At 41.5% G+C, this 19,792-nt stretch overlaps 1 protein-coding gene across 1 annotated transcript; it reads right to left on the bottom strand.

Moving 5' to 3' along the window:
* Positions 1-1,055: 1,055 nt before the first annotated feature.
* On the bottom strand, positions 1,056-18,082 carry LOC112223957 (lymphocyte antigen 6D-like). Its single transcript, XM_024387255.2, has 5 exons — positions 18,020-18,082; positions 17,102-17,113; positions 5,057-5,114; positions 4,460-4,597; positions 1,056-1,373 (listed from the first exon to the last, which is right to left on the bottom strand). Exons 1-5 carry the CDS (start codon positions 18,065-18,067, stop codon positions 1,276-1,278), a joined length of 354 nt encoding a protein of 117 aa, XP_024243023.1. The 5' UTR covers positions 18,068-18,082; the 3' UTR covers positions 1,056-1,275.
* Positions 18,083-19,792: the final 1,710 nt, after the last annotated feature.

Here is a 19,792-nt window from a genome sequence, read left to right as displayed (position 1 = left end):
CTAGGTTTTGGGTTTGTGTAACTAGGTTTTGGGTTTGTTTTTGCACCTGTGTTTTAGGGCTTCACCCATGTTTTTTCCCATTTACTTTGCTCTCTGCATTTGACTCCTCACCCATCACTCACCCACCATTACACTGGGAAGATTTTTTGAGAAAGAAATGACTATTTCGGCATGCTAACTGGCTACACAACACTAACAGGCACATTTCCATATCATTACCTTGCAAGAAATATTTATCCTTGATGCATTATTATGAATTATGAGAAACTACTGGAATTTAACTAACTTCAATACATTTAATACATGTTCAATACAAGTTTTAAATTGTTTAATTCTATTTTAATGTCTGGATTCTGTGATTTCGTCCCCGTTTTCTGCATTATACAGTTTATACGGCCCTACTAAGGGTGGCAGGTAGCCTAGCGGTTAGAGTGTTGGGCCAGTAACTGAAAAGTTACTGGTTTGAAAACCAGACAACGTGAAATGTCTGTTGATGTGCCCTTGAGCAAGGCACTTAACCCTAATTTACTACAGTAGCATTGTACTACTATGGCTAAGCCTGTAAAACAACACATTTCACTGCACCTATCTGGTGTATGTGATAATAAAACAATGATGAATTGGAATAGTGGGTTTCAACGTAAAGGCATCACCTATGAGCTTATAAAATATATACCTTTTTTCTGATTCTGGAGTGGGTGGGTGGTAGTGCAATGGGGGGCTGGTCAAAAAATGCCCCTTATATTTACATTTTTTAAATCCTTTTGGTTGAAGGGTAATGATGTCAGGAGCTGTGTGGGAATTTTCTTCAGCCTCTCCTAAATATAGCAAATTAGAAAATGACATTTTCGCACCATTATAAAATGTACACAATGGGGCGCTAGTGAAAACACACATGAACGGAGGGCTTTTCTTTGCATTGGTCCTTTTGGGTGAAGGCTTGGGAAATGATGTCAGGAGGTGTATGAAAATTGTCTACAATTCTATTCACTAATCTTCAACTTTGACCACAGGTCCTACCAGACATTCCTATAATAATCAGTCCACAAAGCTTATGATATGAAAATAATATTTTAACAGCATTTCAGAAATTGGAGAAATGACATACATTTTTTTTCATTTGACTACAGGGGAAGGTACGAAATGTGATAACGTAATCATTTTTAGCTATTAATTGAAACCAAAATTGTTTTCAGTATGTTGATTCAATTACAAAATTGTTCCTTGCTGATATTACTCCATTTGCAGGCGTGAGTCAGGTTCTCCCAGCTTGGGTCAGTTGCAGAGATCAGTTGTGCAGCATTCCGTCACCACACTTCTTTGTGACTTGACATTACATTCATTTTCAGTAGCACATTTTCTCACCTCACCATCTGAAATTGAAGGCACACACATTAATGGGGGCCCTAGTGGAGAAATATACAAATGCCCAATCGTTCTGTACAATGTCATAACAAATAGATACACAATCAAAAATACTCAACAATAGGAGGAAATTGTTGATAGGAAAGTAGGTGCATCAGTTAAAGCAGAAATCAGCAGTTGAAACTGTAACAAAGCGTTCTCTACTCCCCTGTTTCAGTAAAAAGCCTAGAGATTGGGCTGGAGAAATCTAACCACTCTCAACTTCATAGACAGAGTTATGGATGCAAGGACTGACCATCCATGATATTAAAATTATTAACCATGTTTTGAGGCTTTATGGTGTTTGTTTGCAATCACTGGAGTAAAAATAAGCTTATATTTTTTAGTTTTGATGGGGTTCAACAGTTAAACTAAGCTCATGAGGCATTTATAAATTATATTCTTTGAGAATAAATGGGTACATATCATAAATGTATTAGTCCAAAAATGGATGTAGCAACTGCAGATTGCCCCTTTAAGTAATTGATAAACAATTGAAAAAAAACTTCAAATAAGATAATTATTATGCCCCACAGTTAACAGAGCTACATACAGTTAGTTAGCTACCGCCTCTTACTTCCTGACTCCAAACTGGCTCCAGTTGTGTTTCGATTTTTACATTTGTGGCATCATATAGTATTTTGACTACCAATAGATGCAGTGTAATGTGCTAGAATTACTAAAGCAAAATGAAATATAGCTACAAACGGGGTGCTGGCTTATGAGCAGGCTGAAATAAACAGTTGCATGGAAGTACTATACATCCTCCTCGCTTGTGTTCTTGTAACAATTCAAAACACTACATGTGAGTTTCAAGTTGATCAAGTGAAGAGAAGTGAAGCTATTACAGTTTGATTTCGGATGCTATATATATTTTTTACAAGGTTACCATTTTCTCTTCCACATTTGGACTTAGTGGAGGCTGACATGATGAACATACTTTCTGAGTTTCAAGTCAATCAGATGTACTGTTCATGAGAACACCATTTTTGGAGATTTGATAAAATAAATCTAATATGAAGGAAAATCCAATATGAAGGAAATCATAGGTATATGATGCAAATGTGTTCCTTAAGCTAAAACACTCATATATCAAGTTTTGTTGTTGTATGTGTAACAGGGCTTCGGAGCTGATATCTTTTTAGCATTCAAATAAATGCTAACAGTTTTGAGGTTCACAAACTGAATTGCTTGCTGTTTCCATGTTTTTTTTTAAAGATATCAAGACCTGCTTCAGTCGGCATACACCTTCCTACACAGCAAATGTGTGTTAAAATCTCGTTGTTAATGTAAAAAGTGTTCTGAGTGTTATACAGTGCATTCAGAAATTACTCATACCCTTTGACATTTTCCACATTATGTTGTTAAAGCCCGATTCTAAAATTGATGAAATAGTTTTTTCCCCTCATCAATCTACACACAGTTCCCCATAATAACAAAGCAAAAACAGGTTTTTAGAATTTTATTCGAATGTATAAAAAAAAATATCACAATTAGATCAGTATTCAGACCCTTTACTCAGTACTTTGGTGAAGCACCTTTGGCAGCGATTACAGCATCGAGTCTTCTTGGGTATGACGCTACAAGGTTGGTACACCTGTATTTGAGGAGTTTCTCCCATTCTTCTCTGCAGATCCTCTCAAGCTCTGTCAGGTTGGATGGGGAGTGTTGCTGCACAACTATTTTCAGGTCTCTCAAGAGATGTTCGATCGGGTTCAAGTCCGTGCTCTGGCTGGGCCACTCAAGGACATTCTGAGACTTGTCCCGAAGCCACTCCTGCATTGTCTTGGCTGTGTGCTTAGGGTCAGTGTCCTGTTAGAAGGTGAAACTCTGCCCCACTCTGAGGTCCTGAGCACTCTGGAGCAGGTTTTCATCAAGGATCTCACTGTACTTTGCTCTGTTCATCTTTGCCTCAATCCTGACTAGTCTCCCAGTCCATGCCACAGAAAAGCATCCCCACAGCGTGATGCTACCACCACCATGCTTCACTATTGGGATGGTGCCAGGTTTGCTCCAGACGTGACATTTGCATTCAGGCCAAAGAGTTCAATCCAAACTCCAAGCGGGCTGTCATGTGTCTTTTACTCAGGAGTGGCTTCCGACTGGCCACTCTACCCTAAAACCCTGATTGGTGGAGTTCTGCAGAGACGGTTGTCCTTCTTTAAGGTTCTTCCATCTCCACAGAGGAAGTTTGGAGCTCTATCAGAGTGGCCATTGGGTTCTTGGTCACCTCCCTGAACAAGGCCCTTCTCCCCCAATTGCTCAGTTTGGCCGGGGCTTCCAGCTCTAGGAAGAGTCTTGGTGGTTCCAAAGTTCTTCCATTTTAAGAATGATGGAGGCCACTGTGTTCTTGGGGACCTTCAAAACTGCAGAAATGTATTGGTACCCTTCCCTAGATCTGTGCCTTGACACAATCCTGTCTCGGAGCCCATTGACATTTCCTTCGATCTCATGGCTTGGTTTTTGCTCTGACATGCACTGTCAACTGTTTGACATTATATAGACAGGTGTGTGCCTTTCCAAATCATCTCCAATCAATTGAATTTACCACAGGTGGACTCCAATAAAGTTGTAGAAACATCTCAAGGATGATCAATGGAAACAGGATGCACCTGTTTCGAGTCTCATAGCAAAGGGTCTGAATACTTATGTAAATAAGGTATTTCTGTTTTTTTAAACCTGTTTTTGCTTTGTCATTATTGGGTATTGTGTGTAGCTTAATGAAGAAAAGTGTTTATTTAATCAATTTTAGAATAAAGCTGTAACGTAACAAAATATGGAAAAAGTCAAGGGGTCTGAGTACTTTCCGAATGCAATATCAGTCAAATGCGGCGGCGGGGCTGAGCCTTAGACTCTGAATGTTTATTACAGCCCCAACTATTGGCCAATCTGTGTTGTTTTTGGTGTCTGGGTAGCGGTGTTGATATTTATTTGATCAGTTGTGCACTGATATATTGCGACAAAGGTGGAAGAATAATAAGAAAGGAAGAACGAAAGAAGAATTCCATCAAAATCAATTGGTTTGCTTGCAAGTCTTAATAATTTGTTCACTTACAGGCTGGTTTGTGGAAAACAATTCTTGCACAGTGGGTGAAACTGACACCACACTCCACCTCGGTTATGTCAGTCTGGGTGCAGGTTGGATGGTCTGGATTGATGGTAGTACATTTGTGACACTTCAGTGCCACAGTAGCTGAGTTGGAGAAACAATGTGAATGTTATTTTCTGTATTTGTGAAAAATATTATCAGCTTTTGTTCTATAAAATCTTTATGGGCTAGATTTAGCAAGTCCCTGTCCCTGAGGAAATACATATTCAAGGAGAGAACAACACAGGTCATAAAGAGAGACATTGTCAAAAGGTGAGACATTTGTGTCTCTGGTAATCCTGAACTGAATTGTTTTGTGTGGTACTGCCAACATGGAATAAACAGAAATAATTCTTTAACAAAGGTAATTAGTTATTAAGAGGTTTTTAAGAGAGGTACGATCTTAAAGTATAACATTTATATAGCATATTCATGTTAAAGATGCAGTCGAAAGTGTACTGATTGCTCTGATATCAGTTGACCCATTCCCAATAACAATGCTATTCTACTACAACCAATCTAGAATAATATGTAGAATGTTTTCATGGATCACTTTCAACTCACCACAGAATACTGCAACAAGCACTGTTAAAGCAAGTGTCATGGATGCCATTGTATCGACCTAAATCAAGCAGAAACGTATAGTTATTGTTAGACAAAGATTTCAGAATTTTAAATATAGCAAAAATGATTTCAGCCCACTGTTGCTACACATTCTTTCCTTATGTATTATAATAATACCAAAACATATGTCTTAAGTTAAATATTAGCTATTGTCTGAAGCTGAAAAAGACAAGGCATGTAAAAGCTCATTTGACCTATGCACCAAGGCTTTTCAGCATCAGCAGCTTGACGACTGCTAGAGTACTGCAGCTTTATTGATCTACTGTACTTCACTAACAGATGTGCACATTGGATGGGTGGATTAGGGTTCCAACCTCTCAAACAGTCTAATACTTACTCTTAGAGTAGGTTTACCCTAATAATGTAAACGTGTTTTAAACATTATGGGGAGGTTTGCCCGGACAAAGATTAAGCCTAGTCATCGATTAAAAAACAAGATTATATACGAGGTGTAATCTGTGTCCTCGAAACCGCTCTTTAACCCTATATTTGACCTCGCTTAAAACATAAGCTTACTCGGGTGGGAAATAGACAAGGTAGTGGACACCGTTTGAACTTATTTGACATTTTTCATGTTTCCGTTATAAAGAATGGAGTAATGCAACCTTATATTTAGAGTTATGATTGGGTAAGACAGTTATGCTAGAGACATTTATAAATTATCGTACTTAAAGCTGAGGTGGCACCACAGGTTCAAAAGTGGTGTGGCAAAAGTTGTACATGTCTTTCTGGGGCCTGGAGTTTTTCCTGATTTCATCACCTGGTCAGGTAAAACTTTGGGTCCTATTCGTAGGCTAGGACAGGGTCCAACGCTAATTGTTTTTCTTACTGTCATGGCCGGACCAGTTGGACAAAAATCTAATGGCCCGAACAGAATTTCTACTGGCAAGGACATGGTATAGTTTTCAATGCATTGGGGTCATGCAGGGCCTCTAGGCTGGCATGCTTTCTCTCTATATGCAGCTATTAACAGTCTATATTTATAATGAATAAATACAAATAATTTGGTGGGTGCTTATATTTGTCCTACTTCACACATGCACAAGTGTGCATTAATACGCATGTGTGAATTGGAAATGTGTTTTTTGCATTTCACAACTCTCCATGAGACACCATCGGAGAGTGGGGTCACAGCCAGTGTCTGCCATTATTAACGGCAACCCTGGAGCAATTAGAGTTAAGTGCCTTGCTCAAGGGTACATCAACAGAGTTCTCACCTTGTTGGCTAGTGGATTCAAACAAGTAACCTTTCGGTTACTGGCCCAATGCTCTAACCTGCTGCCACCTTTGGTTATTATGAAGCTGTTTAATATAATTTAGCAATGTAAGTCGTTACTCTATTCTTTAGAATTGCATTTTATTAATTGTTTAATTAATTGCTTTTATTCTTGTTTCTAAATTATGTCATTTAGATAATACATCTCAAAATAGGACACTACTCCTTTAAGAGAATATGACCTGGCTACAGTTTAGACAAGACAAATGCTACAGTGTATTGTTGTGGCTTTCTTTTTGTCGACTATCAACAGTAGCCAGCACATTGCTAGTATGTTCACTATTGAAGGTTTACTTTTGTAAATTACTTTCCCCAAAATAAAAAAAAGCTCAGCGAGCAGATTGATGGGTGCTTCTTTTTGCTCAGGACAGCTTGCATGTGCTTTGTGAACGTATCAACTTCTGTACTGCTCGAGTGCTCGAGAAGTCACTCGTGGGGGTGTAGTGGTGCTTAAATGAATAGCCAATCATATTTCTCAAATACAAATAGCACAGCGCTTCTGCATGTAGTCTTCAGTGGTTTTCTATAGTAGACTGCGACAGAGCAGGTAAATGTTGAACTGGACCGCAGAAATGCACTGAGAACTGGCCCGGTTGCTGCTGCTGCTGCTGCTTTCTTTGAAAGTGGTGAGAAGTATTGGGCAAATGCGGTCTTGCAACATGTTTCCGGTGGCTCTGATTGAAAGGGTCCATCTGTGATTGCTTCATAAAATGTTTTACTTTTAAATTATTTAAATAAAACACCCATTGATTCTTGAAGAAAATCATGAGCTTAGTCCAATTGTCATTACCATCAGAACCCCACCTATTTATTTGTTCAACTCAACTGTTTGAAAACAATGTAATTTTTTAACAAACACTGTTTAGCCTCTGAATATGTGACTCGTTTCAAGAAGCTAGGCACATGTCGCACAAATCAAATCAAATCAAATTTTATTTGTCACATACACATGGTTAGCAGATGTTAATGCGAGTGTAGCGAAATGCTTGTGCTTCTAGTTCCGACAATGCAGTAATAACGAGCAAGTAATCTAACATCACTACTTCACAGGAGAGGCATTTGAACATAATTTTTAAATGTTTTATCAAAATGTTTTTTTTTTTCATGTGCCTTAATAACAAACTTGTATGCCATCTGTAAATATGAATACAATTGTTAAATTATTAGCCTAGTTGGTTTAGCCACGGAAAAAGACAGGAACCTTCCCGCTAGCCATCATTGGCTCAGATAATGAGTGTGCTGGACATGCCGAGAGATGAGTATGAATTGAACTGCCATTCAGCACGCGTCTGTCTATAACATAAGCTGCTCAGTATGGGTAGATTATCCTTGCTACTGCAGCTTTTTTGTCAAATATAACATAAGCCCTAGAGAACTGCAAAAGTGTTGCTACGGCTCTCAACAACATTGCTCCCCTGAATTTAGCAAGGCGCTATCGACAAAAATTGGTGGCAAATGGTTGTGATTGACTACTTTCTGCACATGGTCAGTGTAAACTGGAGTGACTTGACACAACGGGCCAAATAAGCTGTAGCTAGCTATAATCAAAATGGAAAAGACACGCTGCCATAAAGTGTTCATCCATGAATAATGGTAAGAGTCTAGCTACATTTTCAGATAATATACGTTTCAAATATTGTCAGAAAGTTTTTTTCATCGTAAGTTAAAGCACACTGTTAGCTACCTGGCTAACGTTAGATTGCTGGCTCGCTAGATAACGTTACATGTATGATCTGTGTATTAATATTATTTGTATCTCAGAAAGCCATTTACATTGCTAGTTATAGCCTAATGTTAGCTAGCTAGCTAACATTGATCCTAGTTGGTTAGCTTTAGCTACCTGCGGATTCATACTACAGCATTAAATGCATGGTGGCTAGGTTTGACAATCTGTTTGTATTGTAGCTATTTGATTTTTTATTTTGTGTTATTGACTGTACGTTTGTTTATTCCAAGCGCAACTCTGTGTTATTTGCTTTATCTTGGCCACGCCGCAGTTGTAAATGAGAACTTGTTCTCAACTGGCCTACCTTGTGAAATAAAAAATAAATTAAACAAATAATAGTTATAATCTTAAAATGGTATGTACCCTATATCACTCCACTGAATCAATGCAGCCTCATCAGTCTCCTCTGGCCAACTTGGTGTAGGTTACACAGTGAGAGTGTGCATAACTGTACACGCTGCACTGCTTTCAATATCTGGGAAATATCTACATCGGGCAGGAGGTGAGCGATGTTGGCAAGGGGAGAAATGTCACCTTGGACAATTTCTTAACTTCACTGTCATTAGCGCACAATTTGTTTGCAAAGACAAAAAGGAGGTCCCTCCTGTGCAAAATAAGGCACCTGCACAGTCATTACTGTACAATGTTGCTGAAGAATGACAAGACTACCCCATTTCCAACCAGAATACCTGTATTTATACTGGTATACCCTAATGATAAGACCATGTCAATTTTTGTCTCCTTCCCATCTAGCATGCCTTGGATGAATGAGACCGAGAGAAAGCAACCCCCCAGTACCACCTCATCTCACTGAAGAGCGATGAAGGCAAGACTGAGGAGTACAGTACCATGGTCTAAGAGAGTGAATGAGTAGTGTCGAGGGCAGGTGGGTCACAAGAGGAATCACATACATACACTTATACATGATCATATACAAACGCTTAATCCGGTTAAGAACTTGCTGTAAAATCACTCCACAGCTTAGCTTGAAATGTTGTGGATGGAGCCATCCAATTGGTACCTTTTGGGTGTTTCAGACTGTTGATATGTTGTCAAGGAGGACAGTTGTTTGTTTGCAAGTAGAGGATCGCTGGTTTGTGCCCAGTGTGGGACAGGGACAGTGGAGGAAGATATAGTGGTTTGAGACCAGTGTGGGACAGGGACAGTGGAGGAAGATATACTGGTTTGAGACCAGTGTGGGAAATTCCTTTTTGATACTGTCGCATAGCTAACTAAAAAGCAGCATTCCCCAAGAGAGGATGGCTTTCACTTTAGCAGTGATAAATTCATGAACTTCTTTGAGGAAAATATCATGATTATTAGAAAGCAAATTACAGACTCCTCTTTAAATCTGCGTATTCCTTCAAAGCTCAGTTGTCCTGTGTCTGCACAACTCTGCCAGGACCTAGGATCAAGAGAGACGCTCAAGTGTTTTAGTACTATATCTCTTGACACAATGATGAAAATAATCATGGCCTCTAAACCTTCAAGCTGCATATTGGACCCTATTCCAACTAAACTACTGAAAGTGCTGCTTCCTGTGCTTGGCCCTCCTATGTTGAACATAATAAACGTCTCTCTATCCACCGGATGTGTACCAAACTCACTAAAAGTGACAGTAATAAAGCCTCTCTTGAAAAAGCCAAACCTTGACCCAGAAAATATAAAAAACTATCGGCCTATATCGAATCTTCCATTCCTCTCAAAAATTTTAGACAAGGCTGTTGCGAAACCAACTCACTGCCTTCCTGAAGACAAACAATGTATACGAAATGCTTCAGTCTGGTTTTAGACCCCATCATAGCACTGCGACTGCACTTGTGAAGGTGGTAAATTACCTTTTAATGGCATCAGACCGAGGCTCTGCATCTGTCCTCGTGCTCCTAGACCTTAGTGTTGCTTTTGATACCATCGATCACCACATTCTTTTGGAGAGATTGGAAACCCAAATTTGTCTACACGGACAAGTTCTGGCCTGGTTTAGATCTTATCTGTCGGAAAGATATCAGTTTGTCTCTGTGAATGGTTTGTCCTCTGGCAAATCAACTGTAAATTTCGGTGTTCCTCAAGGTTCCGTTTTAGGACCACTATTGTTTTCACTATATATTTTACCTCTTGGGGATGCCATTCGAAAACATAATGTTAACTTTCACTGCTATGCGGATGACACACAGCTGTACATTTCAATGAAACATGGTGAAGCCCCAAAATTGCCCTCGCTAGAAGCATGTGTTTCAGACATAAGGAAGTGGATGGCTGCAAACTTTCTACTTTTAAACTCGGACAAAACAGAGATGCTTGTTCTAGGTCCCAAGAAACAAAGAGATCTTCTGTTGAATCTGACAATTAATCTTGATGGTTGTACAGTCGTCTCAAATAAAACTGTGAAGGACCTCGGCGTTACTCTGGACCCTGATCTCTCTTTTGAAGAACATATCAAGACCATTTCAAGGACAGCTTTTTTACATCTATGTAACATTGCAAAAATCAGAAACTTTCTGTCCAAAAATTATGCAGAAAAATTAATCCATGCTTTGGTCACTTCTAGGTTAGACTACTGCAATGGTCTACTTTCCGGCTACCCGGATAAAGCACTAAATAAACTTCAGTTTGTGCTAAATACGGCTGCTAAAATCCTGACTAGAACCAAAAAATGTGATCATATTACTCCAGTGCTAGCCTCCCTACACTGGCTTCATGTCAAAGCAAGGGATGATTTCAAGGTTTTACTGCTAACCTACAAAGCATTACATGGGCTTGCTCCTACCTATCTCTCTGATTTGGTCCTGCCGTACATACCTACACGTACGCTACGGTCACAAGATGCAGGCCTCCTAATTGTCCCTAGAATTTATAAGCAAACAGCTGGAGGCTGTTCCATTTTTATGAAACGGTCTGCCTACCCATGTCAGAGACGCAAACTCGGTCTCAACCTTTAAGTCTTTACTGAAGACTCATCTCTTCAGTGGGTCATATGATTGAGTGTAGTCTGGCCCAGGAGTGGGAAGGTGAACGGAAAGGCTCTGGAGCAACGAACCGCCCTTGCTGTCTCTGCCTGGCCGGTTCCCCTCTTTCCACTGGGTTTCTCTGCCTCTAACCCTATTACAGGGGCTGAGTCACTGGCCTACTGGGGCTCTCTCATACTGTCCCTGGGAGGGGTGCGTCACCTGAGTGGGTCGGGTCACTGATGTGATCATCCTGTCTGGGTTGGGTTGGCGCCCCCCCCCCCCTTGGGTTGTGCCGTGGCGGAGATCTTTGTGGGCTATACTCAGCCTTGTCTCAGGATGGTAAGTTGGTGGTTGAAGTTGGTGGTTGAAGATATCCCTCTAGTAGTGTGGGGGCTGTGCTTTGGCAGAGTGGGTGGGGTTTTATCCTTCCTGTTTGGCCCTGTCCGGGGTGTCCTCGGATGGGGCCACAGTGTCTCCTGACCCCTCCTGTCTCAGCCTCCAGTATTTATGCTGCAGTAGTTTATGTGTCGGGGGGCTAGGGTCAGTTTGTTATATCTGGAGTACTTCTCCTGTCCTATTCGGTGTCCTGTGTGAATTTAAGTGTGCTCTCTCTAATTCTCTCTTTCTCTCTTTCTTTCTCTCTCTCAGAGGACCTGAGCCCTAGGACCATGCCTCAGGACTACCTGACATGATGACTCCTTGCTGTCCCCAGTCCACCTGGCCGTGCTGCTGCTCCAGTTTCAACTGTTCTGCCTTATTATTATTCGACCATGCTGGTCATTTATGAACATTTGAACATCTTGGCCATGTTCTGTTATAATCTCCACCCGGCACAGCCAGAAGAGGACTGGCCACACCACATAGCCTGGTTCCTCTCTAGGTTTCTTCCTAGGTTTTGGCCTTTCTAGGGAGTTTTTCCTAGCCACCGTGCTTCTACACCTGCATTGCTTGCTGTTTGGGGTTTTAGGCTGGGTTTCTGTACAGCAATTTGTGACATCAGCTGATGTACGAAGGGCTATATAAATACATTTGATTTGATTTTGATTTGATTTGACAGGGACAGTGGAGGAAGAGATACTGGTTTGAGACCAGTGTGGGACAGTGGAGGAAGATATACTGGTTTGAGACCAGTGAGGTACAGGGACAGTGGAGGAAGAGATACTGGTTTGAGACCCGTGTGGGACAGGGACAGTGGAGGAAGAGATACTGGTTTGAGACCAGTGTGGGACAGTGGAGGAAGATATACTGGTTTGAGACCCGTGTGGGACAGGGACAGTGGAGGAAGAGATACTGGTTTGAGACCAGTGTGGGACAGGGACAGTTTGGACCCGTGTGGGACAGGGAGTGGAGGAAGAGATACTGGTTTGAGACCAGTGTGGGACAGTGGAGGAAGAGATACTGGTTTGAGACCAGTGTGGGACAGTGGAGGAAGATATACTGGTTTGAGACCAGTGTGGGACAGGGACAGTGGAGGAAGATATACTGGTTTGAGACCCGTGTGGGACGACAGTGGAGGAAGAGATACTGGTTTGAGACCAGTGTGGGACAGTGGAGGAAGAGATACTGGTTTGAGACCAGTGAGGGACAGGGACAGTGGAGGAAGAGATACTGGTTTGAGACCCGTGTGGGACAGGGACAGTGGAGGAAGAGATACTGGTTTGAGACCAGTGTGGGACAGTGGAGGAAGAGATACTGGTTTGAGACCCGTGTGGGACAGGGACAGTGGAGGAAGATATACATACTGGTTTGCATCAACACTAGTTGAATCAGGTGTGTCAGCTGTGGCTGGGGAAAAAGTGTGACACCGATGAGGCCCCCGAGTACCACGATGAGGATGACCAAAAGAAGATGGAATCAACAGACTCGACACAAGATCAAGAGTCATCTTATACAACATGTTTCCCAAACTCGATCCTGGCCAAAGAGTAACAAATACTGCGACAATCAAGGTAAGACATAGCCATAACGTTCTACTTATGCTTGATAAAACTGTCATGGCATTATGCTGTTATGTCATTTCAGACAATTGTTTTAATTAGCTATTGTAGCTAACTAGCTAGCTATGTAAGGTGGAGAGGTTGGTTAGATTCAACAAATGTAATGTTTGTAGCTGATCTGAGCTCTTGCCTGTTAGATAGTTAATCTGTCTTGAATGTAATTGTGACTATGGCTGAGATACTATAACAAAATAATGATGTAGAGGGTTAATGTTGTCAAGATACGATGAGTTAGCTAGCCAGCTAGTATACTTATGCCGTAAGTGGGCTGCTCGGGCGAGACGTGAACCCGGGAGCCTGGCTAGCAAGCTAGTTCGGTACCTAACCACTGACATTACAACATCAACTAACAAAACGGATACAATTTCAATCATGTAAGCTATCTGGCTTGAATTCAATTTTGAATGTGGCTGAGAACAAAAATATTTTTAGTGTCAATTTGGTCGGGATATAAGTGAGGTTATCTAGATAAAACCTTGTGTAGCTAGCTGCAGTGTGAACTTCCGGCGCCGACAGAGATGGCCGCCTCGCTTCGCGTTCTAGAAACTATGCAGTTTTTTGTTTTTTTACGTGTTATTTCTTACACTAGTACCCCAGGTCATCTTAGGTTTCTTTACATACAGCCGAGAAGAACTACTGAATATAAGATCAGCGTCAACTCACCATCAGTACGACCAAGAATAGAGATCCTGTGTTCTGACAACCAGTGTAACCGAGTGGATTACATGCAGGACTCAGAAAAAGAGGGAAACGAAGCGGTCTTCTGGTCAGACCGGAGACGGGCACATCGGCACCACTCCCTAGCATTCTTCTTGCCAATGTCCAGTCTCTTGACAACAAGGTTGATGAAACCGAGCAAGGGTAGCATTCCAGAGTGGACATCAGAGACTGTAACGTTCTTTGCTTCACGGAAACATGGCTCACTGGAGACGCAATCCGAGCGGTGCAGCCAGCGGGTTTCTCCACGCATCGCGCCGACAGAAACAAACATCTTTCTGGTAAGAAGACGGGCGGGGGCGTATGTCTTATGGCCAACGTGACATGGTGTGATGAAAGAAACATACAGGAACTCAAATCCTTCTGTTCACCTGATTTAGAATTCCTCACAATCAAATGTAGACCGCATTATCTACCAAGAGAATTCTCTTCGATTATAATCACAGCCGTATATATCCCCCAAGCAGACACATCGATGGCTGAACTTTATTTAACTCTCTGCAAACTGGAAACGATTTATCCGGAGGCTGCATTCATTGTAGCTGGGGATTTTAACAAGGCTAATCTGAAAACAAGACTCCCTAAATTTTATCAGCATATCGATTGTGCAACCAGGGGTGGAAAGACCCTGGATCATTGTTACTCCAACTTCCGCGACGCATATAAGGCCCTGCCCCGCCCCCTTTCGGAAAAGCTGACCACGACTCCATTTTGTTGATCCCTGCCTACAGACAGAAACTAAAACAAGAAGCTCCCACGCTGAGGTCTGTTGCTGGTCCGACCAAGCTGACTCCACACTCCAAGACTGCTTCCATCACGTGGACTGGGAGATGTTTGGTTTGTCAGACAACAACATTGTGGGACGCTGATACGGTGTGGAGTTCATTAGAACGTGGTTGAAGATGTCGTTATAGCAACGATTAAAACATTCCCTAACCAGAAACCGTGGATTGATGGCAGCAGGGAAACTGAAGGCACGAACCACTGCTTTTAATCAGGGCAAGGTGTCTGGTAACATGACTGAATACAAACAGTGCAGCAGCAAGGCTATCAAACAAGCTAAGCGCCAGTACAGAGACAAAGTAGAATCTCAATTCAACGGCTCAGACACAAGAGGTATGTGGCAGGGTCTACAGTCAATCACGGACTACAGGAAGAAACCCAGCCCAGTCACGGACCAGGATGTCTTGCTCCCAGGCAGACTAAATAACTTTTTGGCTTTGAGGACAATACAGTGCCACTGACACGGCCTGCAACGGAAACATGCGGTCTCTCCTTCACTGCAGCCGAAGTGAGTAAGACATTTAAACGTGTTAAGCAAGGCTGCAGGCCCAGAGCATCCCCAGCCGCGCCCTCAGAGCATGGGACCAGCTGGCCGGTGTGAACGGACATATTCAATCAATCCCTATACCAGTCTGCTGTTCCCACATGCTTCAAGAGGGCCACCATTGTTCCTGTTCCCAAGAAAGCTAAGGTAACTGAGCTAAACGTTTGAGCACTCACATCCGTCATCATGAAGTGCTTTGAGAGACTAGTCAAGGACCATATCACCTCCACCCTACCTGACACCCTTGACCCACTCCAATTTGGGACCGCCCAAATAGGTCCACAGTGGATGCAATCTCAACCACACTGCACACTGCCCTAACCCATCTGGACAAGAAGAATACCTATGTGAGAATGCTGTTCATCGACTACAGCTCGGCATTCAACACCATAGTACCCTCCAAGCTCGTCATCAAGCTCGAGACCCTGGGGACCCCGCCCTGTGCAACTGGGTACTGGACTTCCTGACGGGCCGCCCCCAGGTGGTGAGGGTGGCAACAACATCTCCTCCCCGCTGATCCTCAACACTGGGGCCCCACAAGGGTGCGTTCAGCCCTCTCCTGTACTCCCTGTTCACACGACAAGATCCAACTCAATCATCAAGTTTGCGGATACACAACAGTGGTAGGCTTGATCACCAACAACGATCCTGAGACGGCCACAGGGAGGAGGTGAGGGCCCTCGGAGTGTGGTGTCAGGAAAATAACCTCACACTCAACGTCAACAAAACTAAGGAGATGATTGTGGACTTCAGGAAACAGCAGAGGGAACACCCCCATCCACATCGATGGAACAGTAGTGGAGAGGGTAGCAAGTTTTAAGTTCCTCGGCATACACATCACAGACAAACTGAATTGGTCCACTCACACAGACAGCATCGTGAGGAAGGCGCAGCAGCGCCTCTTCAACCTCAGGAGGCTGAAGAAATTCGGCTTGTCACCAAAAGCACTCACAAACTTCTACAGATGCACAATCGAGAGCATCCTGGCGGGCTGTATCACCGCCTGGTATGGCAACTGCACCGCCCTCAACCGTAAGGCTCTCCAGAGGGTAGTGAGGTCTGCACAACTTGCATCACCGGGGCAAACTACCTGCCCTCCAGGACACCTACACCACCCGATGCTACAGGAAGGCCATAAAGATCATCAAGGACATCAACCACCCGAGCCACTTCAAGCCTGTTCACCCCGCTGCCATCCAGAAGGCGAGGTCAGTACAGGTGCATCAAAGCTGGGACCGAGAGACTGAAAAACAGCTTCTATCTCAAGGCCATCAGACTGTTAAACAGCCACCACTAACATTGAGTGGCTACTGCCAACACACTGTCAATGACACTGACTCTACTCCAGCCACTTTAATCATGGGAATTGATGGGAAATGATGTAAATATATCACTAGCCACTTTAGACAATGCTACCTTATATAATGTTACTTACCCTACATTGTTCATCTCATATGCATACGTTGATACTGTACTCTATATCATCGTCTGCAACATGTAATACATGTATCACTAGCCACTTTAACTATGCCACTTGGTTTACATACTTATCTCATATGTATATACTGTTCATATCATCTACTGTAATGCTGCTCTGTACCATCACTCATTCAAATGTACATATTCTTTATTTACACTGTGTATGACAGTAGTTTTTTTTGGAATTGTTGTTAGATTACTTGCTCGTTATTACTGCATTGTCGGAACTAGAAGCACAAGCATTTATCTAGATAACATCTGCTAACCATGTGTATGTGACAAATAAAATTTGATTTGATTTGATTACTGTTGCTAGGAGAGAGTGGCTAGGTGTCAGTTTTGCTTCACAGCTTGGTACATAGACCTTTTAGATTTCCAATGAAGGTACGCCTCATTTCTCAATTTGAATGAGACTGTATGATCTGTAATCCTAACTCTGTCTGTCTTTTTCTGTTTCTCCTTCAACAAAAATGAAGTGTTAGCCTGTTAGCCCCAATGTAATTTAGTTAGCTTACCTTCATTCTTTGCTGTAAATGATAACAGAAAAAAAATATTGTTTTTAATTACATCAACAACACCTTTCTCAGATATTCAAAAGCAAGGCACTTCTGTTATGTAATCTTTTTCTGTCATTTGAGTGTCACTTTTGACAATTTAGTGGATTTTCTTAAATGTCATTGTAGATATTTTCTACACATCCTTCAAGACAGAAAATGAGAGAGTGGATCTCGGCACCATCAGCTTGCCGTGGAATTGAGCTCTCAACCGCTGTGCCACATTACGTTCCGTAATATGGAATATTGACTGAGAAATTATAAGGGCGAAAAACTCTCTTCAACATGCATTGCTAAAGTCACGTCTATAATAATACAATTGTTTAGCCAACATTTGATAAGACTTGCATCTGAAAGGAGATAAGGAGATGTCACATATATTCCAATCGCAAATAGCCCTAAACATCCATTTTTTTGTGAACATACATACATACATACATACATACATACATACATACATACATACATACATACATACATACATACATACATACATACATACATACATACATACATACATACATACATACATACATACATACATACATACATACATACATACATACATGCATACATACATACATACATACATACATACATACATGCAATATGCTTAACAGACATGAACATTACAACATACATTTGATGGATTATGATAAGATAAAGTAGTATTAAGCTATTTCAAAGCCACATTCTTCAAAACATTTACAAAATAGCAATACTTAACAACACTAAAACAAGACTAAAAGTTCACATGCTGTATCAAACATTTTTCAAAAAAATGTACTAAGTTTGAGAAGACTTTAAAGTACCTTCAATATTCTTAAATGTCAAGAAAAGTCCATAAAGGTTTTTATACAGAGGAAAGGGAACTCTTACCTCTCTGACTACTTGAATGTATGGTTCAAAAGCAACCATCTCCTTCATTTATATATGACATCTGAGCCTCAACCCAGGCATCCGTTTCAGCCAATAGTCGTCTCACAGATATTTGCTTTGGCCTCTGACTCCATGGTGTTGTGCATGTGATTTAAAGCCACAATCTGGATTTTGTTTCAGCCTAATGACAACCCCTGAGGTATGGGGCGGAATATGTGTATATGTATGGGGCGGAATATGTGTATATGTATGGTAAAGAATTTTTGGTATATGCTTTAGGAGACTATAAAACAGCTATTTTCTCACTCGAATTGTGTTAAACTCCCTCAAACAAACAAACCAAAACCCCCTCTCTCATCCAGTCAGATTTTTCATGTGAAGTGGGACTTCTTGTTTGGTTTGACAGTAGTTTTTTTATTAAAAGGTGCTTCTTTGCCACCTCACTATAAATATCATTTTTTTCAACAATTAACAATCAACAATGTTTATTAACAATCATTATCCATTTCTCTCAGCCCTGAGCTAATGGTACCATTCCTCAATCATTATCCATTTCTCTCAGCCCTGGGCTAATGGTACCATTCCTCAATCATTATCCATTTCTCTCAGCCCTGGGCTAATGGTACCATTCCTCAATCATTATCCATTTCTCTCAGCCCTGGGCTAATGGTACCATTCCTCAATCATTATCCATTTCTCTCAGCCCTGGGCTAATGGTACCATTCCTCAATCATTATCCATTTCCCTCAGCCCTGGGATAATGGTACCATTCCTCGAATATTGTGCATTTGATCCAACCTTCACATTATGTAGGGTCTTTGGCAGCCGGCTTTGTACACTTCTCATTTCTTGTTGGGTTGGTCACCTGTTGTTCTGCTTCTCCTGTGCACTTTCTCAATGTAGAAGAAGTGATCCTGGTTAAAGTTGCATGACGTGGCTTCTTTGTCCTATTCTCTTGTCTTAGTATTGTTACCAGATCTTTGAAGCTGTTGGCAAGCATTGGTGTGTATGTGGCAGCGGCGGCCCGCCCATCAGGGCGTTAGGGTCGGTGACCTACTTGTGATAAAAATAAATAAATAATAGTTATAATTTAAAATATATATATATATATATATACAGTACCAGTCAAAAGTTTGGACACACCTACTCATTACAGGGTTTTTCTTTATTTGTACTATTTTCTACATTGTACAATAATAGTGAAGACATCAAAACTATGAAATAACAGATATGGAATCATCTTGTAACCAGCAAAAGTGTTAAACAAATCAAAATATATGTTATATTTGAGATTCTTCAAAATAGTCACCCTTTGCCTTGATGACAGCTTTGCACACTCTTGGAATTCTCTCAACCAGATTCATGAGGTAGTCACCAATGCATTTAAATTAACAGGTGTGCCTGGTTAAAAGTTCATTTGTGGAATTTATTCCCTTCTTAATGCGTTTGAGCCAATCAGTTGTGTTGTGACAAGATAGGGGGTGGTATACAGTAGATAGCCCTATTTGGTAAAAGACCAAGTCCATATTATGGCAAGAACAGCTCAAATAAGCAAAGAGAAATGACAGTCTATCATTAGTTTAAGCCATGAAGGTCAGTCAATCAGGCTGTTGCAAAACCATCAAGTGCTATGATGAAACTGGCTCTCATGAGGACCGCCACAGGAAAGGAAGACCCAGAGTTACCTCTGCTGCAGAGGATAAGATCATTAGAGCTACCAGCCTCAGAAAGTGCAGCCCAAATAATTGCTTCACAAAGTTCAAGTGACAGACA

Source organism: Oncorhynchus tshawytscha, linkage group LG25 (assembly GCF_018296145.1).
Source record: "Oncorhynchus tshawytscha isolate Ot180627B linkage group LG25, Otsh_v2.0, whole genome shotgun sequence".
NCBI lineage: Eukaryota > Metazoa > Chordata > Actinopteri > Salmoniformes > Salmonidae > Oncorhynchus > Oncorhynchus tshawytscha.
This window is presented reverse-complemented; position numbering and strand designations above follow the sequence as displayed.

Coding starts and splice junctions, on each gene's coding strand:
- LOC112223957 (XM_024387255.2), bottom strand. CDS start 18,067: ATGAAGGAGATGGTTGCTTTTGAACCATACATTCAAGTAGTCAGAGAG. Junction 4,598..5,056: donor GCTTGTTGCAGTATTCTGTG/GTGAGTTGAAAG, acceptor TCTCCAACTCAG/CTACTGTGGCACTGAAGTGT. Junction 1,374..4,459: donor TGTTTTCCACAAACCAGCCT/GTAAGTGAACAA, acceptor CTTCAATTTCAG/ATGGTGAGGTGAGAAAATGT.